The sequence below is a fragment of the Poecilia reticulata genome, linkage group LG20 (genome assembly GCF_000633615.1).
Source record: "Poecilia reticulata strain Guanapo linkage group LG20, Guppy_female_1.0+MT, whole genome shotgun sequence".
Classification (NCBI taxonomy): domain Eukaryota; kingdom Metazoa; phylum Chordata; class Actinopteri; order Cyprinodontiformes; family Poeciliidae; genus Poecilia; species Poecilia reticulata.
Window position 1 is genome coordinate 7,824,380 of NC_024350.1, and position 10,896 is coordinate 7,835,275.

Sequence of the window (10,896 nt, forward strand, 5' to 3'; positions counted from 1 at the left end):
AGATTATCAATGCTGCTAAATTTGACATAATGGTTTCAGCATACATAAATCAAGAGATTTTAAATGTAACATTTATACGCAAGATTTTAAGGAGCTGCCAAGTTTACTTTGTAAAAGTTCAAAGAATACTCAGTCAGATTGGTTTGTTACCATAGCAACCATCTGATGCTGTGAGTTTAATCTTTGAGTTTCAGCTCCATGTGTTCACAAATACAAATTAGTAAACTGCAATTATAATGTATTGCTTTTTAGGTTTGCCAAATAAGCTACTCCCCCTGTCCTAGATTTCACTAAATCTAACACAGAAGCTGTTAGAGGTGCTGATGTTTTTAGCAACAAAAGGGGCCCCTAAATCAAATTCTCCTTCAGGCCTCATACAGCCTTGGACCGACCCTGTATTATGAGTTAACCCCGCTGCACTGCGCAGAGATTAGCAACAAACGGGAGATTTAATTCATTGCTGCTAATGTGGCTTTAGTAGCTCTTCCATTTCGTGTCTGTTGAGTTTTTAATAAGGGGACACAGAAACTATTTTGGTTGGTCGAGTTTCTGGACGAGTTTTTCAGATGTGGGGTGGACGCACACATTGACTCTGTCTGACTAAGTGGACAAAGCATTTGATACGGTTTGGTGCACCGTATAACCGGAAAAATAATACTAGTAATAATAATATAATAATATAAAATCAGCATTATAATAATATAAAATCAGCATGATGCATGACTGCGAGGAGAGCGCGAAAGCTCCTCACCGGGTTAAACCTACACGATGAGGTTATCGCTGGGTCGTTAACCACTAACGCACCGACCAACCGCGAACACATACATAAACTTTACAGGGAAGACAGGGCCTAACGAGCTGTGTGAAGCTGACACCCCACCCACGTCAAAAAATTCAGCAAATAGTCTGAATGGTTAATGCTCCGTTTGTGCAGTTAAAATTTTCGTTTGTGCAGTCTTGGTTTCTGAGATATTAAAAATAATTTTTTAGGTCATCCAGAGTTCACCATCACCCCATCTTGCGCCAAAACAAACCAAAGTAGGCTAGTTCGTTAGTGCTCCGTTTGTGCAGGTTTGTGCAGTTAAAACTCGTTTGTGCAACTTTCGTCTTTGAGATATTAAAAGTTATAATTTTGGCAGATGACGTCAACGTCATCCCATCTCGCTCCAAAACAAACCAAAGTGGGCTACTTCGTTAGTGATCCGTTTGTGCAGTTAAAATTGTCTTTTGTGTAGCTTTGGTTTCTGAGATCTTAAAAATTATCATTTTGGCCGATTACGTCACGGTGTGGTAAGTGACAGTGGCGCAACTACACATTATTCAGGTGAATGCGAAAACATAAATCGGAATAAAAAGGAGTGTGCACCACCTATAGGTGGTAGTATAATTTCACATTCACTTTGAGTTAATAAGACCCAATTAATTCATGGGTCTCATGACCCATAAGCTATTGAAGAAAAATCAATGAATCATTAAATCAATCAATCATCTTCCCCTTGTCCGCAGTCGTGTTACGGGGTCAGCAGAGGCCCAGACTTCCCTCTCCCAGCCACTTCTCCCAGCTCCTCCAGGGGAATCCCAAGGCGTTCCCAGGCCAGCCAAGAAACATAGTTCCTCCAGCGTGTCCTGGGTCTTCCTGTGGGCCTCCTCCTGGTAGGACGTGCCCAAAAGACCTCACCAGGGAGGCGTCAACGAGGCATCCTAATCTGACCCACCTCAGCTGGCTCCTCTCGAAGTGAAAAATCAGCGGCTCTACTCACCCTCCTGGAAGACTGAGCTTCTCATCCTATCACTAAGGGAGAGCCCAGACACCTTATGGAAAAAAATAATTTTGGCCGTTTGTGTTTGTGATTTTGTTCTTTCAGTCAAGATCCTTAAACCTATGCCATAGATGAAGCTAGGGACGTAGATAGACTGGCAAATAGAGACCTTCCTTTTTGATCCAGCTGTCACCACAAAGAGGTCCCACTGGTCCCACTTTACTGCAGACGCTGTGCCAATCCGTCTATTGATCTCCTGTTCCATTTTTCCCTCATTCTTAATGTTATGGATTCTGTATTTTCCTCCATCACTTTTAGCCTCTTTCATCTGCTTAACACGCTGCAGCTGTGACTGCTGGCAGTCATATGTAAACAGACTGAAACTGATTAGAGTACCGTTTAGGGAGGGTCCAGATTGCAGAGATAAATTAAAAGCTAAACTTGCTACAATCTTTGCCTCACTTGGCTTCTTGTCACTTGGCCCCAGCGCTGGACGGTAAATGTAACCTAAGAAGCATGATGTTCCATTTGGATATGTATGGATTGTGAAATTTGATCATTTTTTAGCATAAGGGTTATTTTTATATATAACAAAATCTTATTATTTCTGCACAAACCATCACAAACGGAGCACTAACCATTCAGACTATTTACTGAATTTTTTGACGTGGGTGGGGTGTCAGTTTCACACAGCTGACACCCCACCTCGCAATCACCTCGCGTGCTGCCGTAGCTGGATTAAGTAATCCAGCTACGGCAGCACGCGAGGTGATTGGTCAGCGCGCTGCCGGCTTTAAATGCATAAACTATAAACATATCTTCTGTAACCATATCTTTTAGGAATACATTTGCTCCTGTAGTGAAACGCTGAGTAACAGAAGCGTGCGCAATCCGCCTTAAAAAAATAAAAAAATAAATAAAAAAGCAATTTTTTTTTTTCCTAAAACAAAAAAAAAAAGAAAGAAAGAAAAATCAAGAAAGGCTTAGCCTGGCGGTGGCGCTAGTAAAACATGGGGGGCCGCCAGGCCTATAATACATATATATATGTATATATATATATATACACACACAGGCATATGCTGCCACCCCTGAAAAAATCCCTGCCCCCCTCTTGCCACCCCATAAATATTTTTCTAGATCCACCCCCGAGACTATTTAAACCTTTATTTACACAGAAGCCGGAACTTTAAAGGGAGAAAGACCAGAAACCAAATTGTTTCTGAATTTACAATGATAAATAAATAAATAAATCTTTGAAAACTCAGATTTAAGATTGAGATTTTAGCTGCATTTGGCAGGATGTCAGACTGAATTAACACTGTTCCTCAAATGCTCAAATAAATGCAACCATAATCTGTTTTACTTGAAGCCAAGTTAGGATTAAGTTCTAAATGTTACAAAACTCTCAATCCAGACTACTCAAGTCATGATATTGAACCAAAGCTGTTCTGGTTGGTTGTCTTCAAAGTTTGTGATGTTTAGGAACAGCAGTGTTCCAGTCCTGCTTAGTGGAATCCATAACCAACAACTGGATTTAAATGAGGATTTCTGCTTTGTCTGCCTTCTCTGTTGCCTCAGACTGGGAAGCTCGTGTTGACAGCCATGGCAGGGTCTTTTATGTCGATCATGTCAACAGGACCACAACTTGGCAGAGACCAAGCCATGGTGCCAAGTGCAACCATGCCATCCCTCGCTCGGGTTCTACGCAGCAAATGGAGCAGCTCAACCGGAGGTACACTGGGCAAAATTCATGCTCTGTTCTGCTTAGATGATATGCGTGTTAACATATAAGATGATATCCTAAACTATAGTAAGAAAAAAAGGCTTTTAGGCCTGAGAGAAATTTTCACAAACTTTACCGTTTCATTGTGAATTTTTTTTGTATGATGTTTTTAAAGCATTCTTTGAATAAAACTTCTTGGCCTCTTAGTAAGAGGATCAGTGTGGATTTTCTGTAGAAAAGTGGCCTCATTATTTCAATGATAGGTCGTATTAATATTATTAAAATGTCCATTCTCCCAAAGTTCGTATACCTTTTCCAGTCCATTCTTTTACACATTCCAGCTTCCTTCTTTTCCTCTTTGGATAAAGCCTATACCAAATTTATATGGAACAATAAACGCTCCTGATTGCGCCTGTCTCTTCTTTATCTGCCCTATGATCGAGGTGGGTTTAGAGTGCCAAACGTTAAGCTGTACTATTGTGCAGCGCAGCTTTTTGCTGTTACTTGTTATTTTTCCACCAGTGACATACCATCTTGGGTACAAATAGAGAACAACTCATTAACATTACCTTTGACATCCTATCTTTTCCCTAGCAGAACTTAAACATCTATTAAAAAACACTAAAAATCCTTTTCTCAAAAACACAATATTAGTTTGGCAACACTCCCATACGATCTTAGATGAGGTCAAGATCTCGTGTCTGTCACCTATTTGAGGAAATAATAGATTCAAACCAGGATGACAGAGGGTTTAGAATATGGCTGAATAAAGGCTTAAATAAAATAGGGGACCTTTATAGTGAAGGAGTTTTAATGTCTTTTGAACAACTGCAAAAATAATCCTGTAAATTTACAGTAACATACTGGCAGCTACAGACACCAGAGGTTTACTGTAAATGCACTGTAGCTGTACCGTAATTAATCCTGACTTCAGATTACCGTCAATGCACATACGGTATGGATACTGTGAAAGAACGGTAAACTACTGGCGTCTATAGCTGCCAGTACTTTACCGTTCTTTCGAAAGAACGGTAAAATACTGGCGTCTGTAGCTACCAGTAGTTTACCATTTTTTTAAAGAACGGTAAAATACTGGCGTCTGTAGCTCCCAGTAGTTTACCGTTCTTGCGAAAGAACGGTAATCTACCGTTTTTCTGAAAGAACGATAAAAAAAATACTGGTACCTATAGACGGCAGGTTTTTTTTACCGTTTTTTCAGAAAAACGGTAAAAAAATAAAAATAAAAATAAATAAATAAAAAAGCTGGCGTCTGTAGATACCAGTATTTTACTGGACATTTACCTTTTCAATTCTGTAATTACCTTTTAAAGTGGTGTACTGTAAGTAAATACTGTAATGACGCCAACACACCGCAGATGTAGTACCGCCAAAAGGGTTTATTCAACACATTCTCACTCCCAACTCGTCACATATTGACGCTTGGGCACCACCCTCGGCGTCAATATGTGACGAGAAGGGTTCTCTCATTGAATGCTATACCGCTCCCTAAACGTCCGATACTGACGACCTGGGAACGAATAAGATGACGAGTCGATTCTATTTTTTTAAAACCTTTATTTACAGTTTATGTGCTAGTTTGAACAGGATATTAAGAATATTTACTACAAATACGTGTCAGACGTATCGGTCATAAGACTTTAATTCGGTATTTAAAAATAACTCAGTAAAATATAAAACCGGAGGGTTTTTGTTGTGGTTGTAACTTGATTTAAAAGCCTTTTTTTTAATTTACCAACTATTTTTGAGTATGATATCAATGATTTACACTAAATAAATTTAAGAAAAATTAAGATGTATTTTATTTTGTGATTGCATGCAAACTGTTCTGTAAATGTTTCATATTTTTTATTGAAATAATTAAAATAAGGACGGATCCCACAAAAACCCAAGAAGAAGAATACGCTGACGTCATCCTATGCGACACTTACACTCCGGTGAGTAAAAATCTGCACCTGTCAAAATGTTTTTGTACTCTAAAACCAAAAGTAACTCCAAAGTGTTACGCTATAAAGTTACTGATGGTAGTTTTAGGACTTAATAGCAGTAGGACTGTGATGCGAATGATTGAAGACACGTTTGTAACATTTTTTCTTGCCGGAGAATATACGGTGGAGGCTAGCTAAATTAGCCTCTTGGAGGCTAATTGTACCTGTACACTGTACCTGTGCTTAATATGTTTAATTAGCCATGATAGAGTCACATAATAGTGTTTATAGTCATGCTTGTTGTTGCYACTTTGTAAAATTGGAGGGTTGCTAAAAACATCAGTGCCCCTAGGCTGTGATGATCTTAAAGTTTTGTTTATGAACCCTGTCTGAATACACTGATTGCATCTAGGTCATTTACTTGAATTAAAAATGAACTTGCATCAGTACAGGCAAATTTCTTTCCTCCTGTCTGTGTTATTTATTGATGTTGCAAGCCAGATGAAGAGAAGTAAAGAGCTGAGAACCTGATCTTTGAACAGACAGAGACCATAGATCAGGAGCAGCCTGGGATGCTTACTGAGGAGCATCCAATGATGATACCAGAGAACCAGGAAGATACTGTGATAGTCCTTGATCTCGTTCCTGTTTCTCCTCCTGTTGTCCCATCCTCTCAGTCTTTTCAGAAGAAGAAAAGACCCAGAAGCACCTCTCCAGCTGCTTCTCCTCCCACTCCGTCATCTGTATATCCCCAAAGATCAGCCACATCTGCATTCATGTCACCTGCTGACCATGCCGTCTCCTTAAGTCAGGGTGGCGTAAGTTTTGTTTTCTTTACATTCGTTCATTTTCTTACACCCTTGTCCCTAGTGTGGTCTGGTAGGTTCCTGGGGTACACCCAGGACAGGTTGCCAGTCTGTCGCAGGGCAACACAGAAACAGACAGGACACACAACCATACACACACACTCACACCTAGGGAGAATTTAGAGAAACCAATTAATCTGATAGTCATGTTTTTGGACTGTGGGAGGAAGCCGGAGAACTCGGAAAGAACCCACCATGCACAGGGAGAACATGCAAACTCCATGCAGAAAGATCCTGGGCTGGGAATTGAACCCAGAAGAAAACTGAGCTCGCGACTTAAGGAGTCCAGCCCTAAAATTTCAAAATTCTCACAGAAACAGAAAACCTATAGAGACCGTTTATAAGCAAAGACAACTTGTTCTGGACTTAGTTTCCACTTATGTGGCCATTGTAAAGTGGCTAAAATCAATGTTAAACTAATTTGAGAAACTGTGTAAATCCATGTAAAGAAGAGTAGTTTAGAAGGACTATAATATCACGGTCATCACACTATTTTTCAGTTTTCAAGTGTACACGCTTTGACTTTATTTCTTATTTTGTTTTTTAAATTGTTTTTTTCCTTTTCTTGTTATTTAGATTGGTGGAAATGTAGTACACAAAATCAATCTCTTGGCGTAGAACTAATGCGGTAAGTCTAAAAGTTTAACTAATCCACCTGTGACAGTATATCCCCACCCAGTCAAACATGCCAAGGTACACTGAGAGACTTTGCCACGTGTGAAGATGAGTAGATGGGGGGAGGGATGGTAAGGGGGACAGTGGCCTGCAAAAAATAAGCACAGTTGTTTACTCATAAACTTTGTGGCTTTAATTACTGACCTATCAGACTCCTTTTCTTTCTTTATATTTGTCTTTATTTTTTATGAGGACAAAAACGGGCATCACAACATGAATCAGTAGTACTTATACCACACAAGTCACAACATCTTTGGGTGAAACAAATTCACACAAATAAGTCAGCATGTGCACAGAAACATAGAAATATAGAGATAGAACTCCAAATATCGTAATTAGGCCGTTTATCAGCAAAGGAATGCTGATTTTGATATTTGGACTTTTTAACGGTGATTCAACACTTATTTAACACTGTGCCTTTTATAATTCATATAAGCTGGAAATTAAATCTGAAACTTACTTTTTTTCTGTTTTGATTTTTAGACTTTTCTAAGAAACTGAAGCATTACGAGATATTTTCATTGTTTGTGTAGTGGTAAAAATTACTGTGCAGTCAGTTTATCATTTAACACTTAATAAGTCAAGATAATATTGTATCTTTGGGACAAAACCAGATGTAAGTACCAGCTGGCATTTGGGTGGCTGTAGGCAGAGAAAATACTTTGGCTACATTACCTCCATTTAAAGTCAGGTATACATACATCTTAGAGATTTGTGAACCTTACAGCACAAAAAATGCACATTCTGATTTTATTGTTGTTCTTTTCTAGCGGAAAAATCTGGGATGATACCTGGGAGCCTGCAAGTAACATCAGAGCATTCTCTGATGTTGCTGTCCCCCAAGTGTCACTTCCTTCAGACAGCGAACAAGTCCTTCCATGATGTTACTTTTTCTTTTTTGTATTACTAAGTATTAATTTGTTTTCTTTTTTTACTGCAGTTTGACCATTTTACGATGTTTTCTGTGTAATATTGTTTTCGGACATTCACTGAAATGAATGTTATGGTTGTAATATAGTAGTTATATAAACTTATGTTGGGCTGTTTACTGACATATTTTTGTCAAGTTCTATAAAAGACTAAGTGAGCCTCATTGAGTCACTGCATCAGTCAGGTATTGTGCCAGTATTAAGTCTTGAAATTTAGAACAGAATTGTTTGTAGATTTTGTTCAATAAATATGACCTAAAGTCTTAAAAACTTTAAACATGGTATTGTACACATTTCTTTTTGAGTGTTTTTAATGTTGATGTGGATGTACAAAGTAAAGTCTATAAAATACATAACAAAATAAGCACAACTTGATTTCAATATAACTATTTGGAAGTGGCTTTTTTTTTTAATCTCAAAAAGCTATTTTAATATGATCGTTTTTGTGTCATGGATTTTGTCAATCAAGACTGTATTTGCAAAATGCTATAATAAAATTGCTTTCAAATCCAGTATTTATTTTTAAACACAGCAACTTTAAGTGAAGTTATTGATGAAGAGCATGATAAAAATACATTGTAATGTCCAGATCAACTGACTGTATTAGAACAACACATTTTAATAAACCTATGTCACAAATGCCATACACAATTTTGAAGAACACACAAAAATATAAATTTGCATATATATCTATCTAGACAGATTAGATATTTCTCTCTCTCTCTCTCTCTCATCGATGGATGGATAGATCTATATCTATACATAGATAAGCTGGAATATATTATGGAAGATCAAGTCTGAAACATTACCTTATATATGTGTGTATATGTGTGTAAGTCATGTTTCAGACTTGATCTTCCATAATGTATTATCATAAACCACACAAAATATTTTTATAAGCATTCCAGCTCCGCATAGTTAGTTCTAGAAATTATTGTACGGAGGATCGGCGGGAATCTGAAATGGAACGCAGCCATCCTACGGCAGAGTGTTTAAGAGAAGAAGGGAACACTATCAGCACGTTGTGGGAGGTGGAGGGTAATAAGGTATTCAATAAGATGACAACCGTATTTGTCTGTTGCCAAACAAGATCAAGGTGAACGATACACTCAGAAATGTTACTTCAAAATGTAGTGAAACTGTTCGTTTGATACAGAAAGAGTCATAATAGGATTCATAAAGACTTTTTGCCTGCAAGCTGGTCGTCATTGTAGGCTGGTCAAGTTTGCCCTGTGTGTTGTCTTTAAGGCATGACGCAAGGTTAAACTGTGTAACAGATTCGTTTCCTACACACTTGCAGAACTGTGTGAAGCTATTTGTTATGTGTTTTATTCAGTGTAATCAGGATTTACACATAAAAAAAGTTTTATGGAGAAGTATTTTGAATAGCATGTTTACCTGTCTAAGGTTAATTATTTAAGTTAAAGTTTGCAGCTTATTTTGTGAAAGAAAGCCCAGTGAAAGAAAACCCAGATTGAAGTCCTTCAACATTACAGTTTAGTAAATTAATATTGAATCAGTTTGAGTCTACTGTAATTTAAACTACGTTAGCATAGTAATCTAAATTATTTTCGATTGACATAGTGTTTCTCTATGTTAAACTGTATAAAACGATATAGGGTTAGGGTTAACCCGAACTCCATCACTAATCTCAAATTGAGTGGTAGAGATGGCTTCATCTTCAAATGCTTTATGAAAGTACTGGTTTAAAGATGCATTTTCTCTAGAATCGAGCTCTGTAGCCCGACTCTAAATCTGCTCTGGTGGGAAAAGATTGATTTGCCTGATGGTGTCTCAGGCCTCTGTGGTTTATTTCATCAATTCATAAGCTTGCAGAGAAAAGGGATAAAGAAATGTAAGTTAAGTTGTGTCCATCTAATTATTGTAGTTTAAATAGAGGTCTCCCCCTTTTGTTTTGTAAATGCATCCAAATACCAAGTTAATGTTGTATATGTCACTAAGTTGGGACCCTCTGTTTTAAAAAAGAAGTTATGTCCAAATCTGAAGCATTTCAACTAAATGACACCGACAGCAAGTTTTTCTACCAAACCTTAGTTGGCTTCTTTTGTCACCTGTCAACTGTTGAACATAGACATGTTTAAATAACGCCAGGTCTATTTAGGCAATTATAACTAATTTTCATATGTCCTTTAAGAGTATCTAAAAGCTGAACAACTTATTTCTCCTGATAATTTCTTGAAACCACTTCTTGTTCGTCCAACATTTTAATATGCTTCATTACCGATTTGTCATGAGCTGAAAGATACAGAACATGTCCTGAAGAATCCACTAAATTAGATGCTGTTTTGTTTATAAAATCATGCCTTTATGATTTTTGTATAAATGCATGTCATTAAACAAAATCATACCTGAATACCACATTTAAAAAGTCACTTTGACAAGCACTGAAATTTTATTTTACTTATTTCTTTTTAATAAAGACATTGACAAAGTGAACTGCATTCAATTGACTAAAGATAAAAAATTGTTCCACCAGTACGTGTGTACTGTGTACAACGTGTGTTGTACATTCTTTGGATTAAGAAATAAGTCAGAGCTGCACATATTAATAAAAAAAGAAAATAAAAGTAGAAGATCCAAAGATATGCCTTGGTTATGTTAGTTACTACAGAATCACTGAGACTGCTTAACATAGTACTGTAGCCATTTAACTGCTTAACATAAGCACAAGTGTTATTATTCCACTTGAAGTAAAAATAGTAAACTATTAAATTAACTACAATTTCTCTTATTACCTAGAAAATACACTAGATGTGCAGAAACATAAGTGAAAAAGAAACACACTCGATGACATGCCTGTGGACGTAATTACAGGTCTAGTAAGCCCTTTCAGAAAGTACAAAGGCACAAACAAATTAACTATTTAAAAAAAGAATCAACAAGATTAAACACTGCCCATTTGGAAACATGAAAGCACAAGAACAAATTGTAAGGTGTCTCTTTGTAACTTATGAGCAAACTATATATATATATATA

General features: G+C 37.3%; 1 protein-coding gene across 7 annotated transcripts in view; it reads left to right on the top strand.

The window, feature by feature from the left end:
• LOC103482413 (E3 ubiquitin-protein ligase HECW1) overlaps positions 1-10,896 on the top strand; it is a 128,421-nt gene that overhangs the window by 72,792 nt on the left and 44,733 nt on the right. For all 7 annotated transcript variants that reach the window (XM_008438550.2, XM_008438556.2, XM_008438551.2 and 4 more), the window contains one exon: positions 3,339-3,492. In XM_008438550.2, the coding sequence (XP_008436772.1) occupies positions 3,339-3,492 (154 nt within the window). The remainder of the gene's footprint in view (positions 1-3,338; positions 3,493-10,896) is intronic.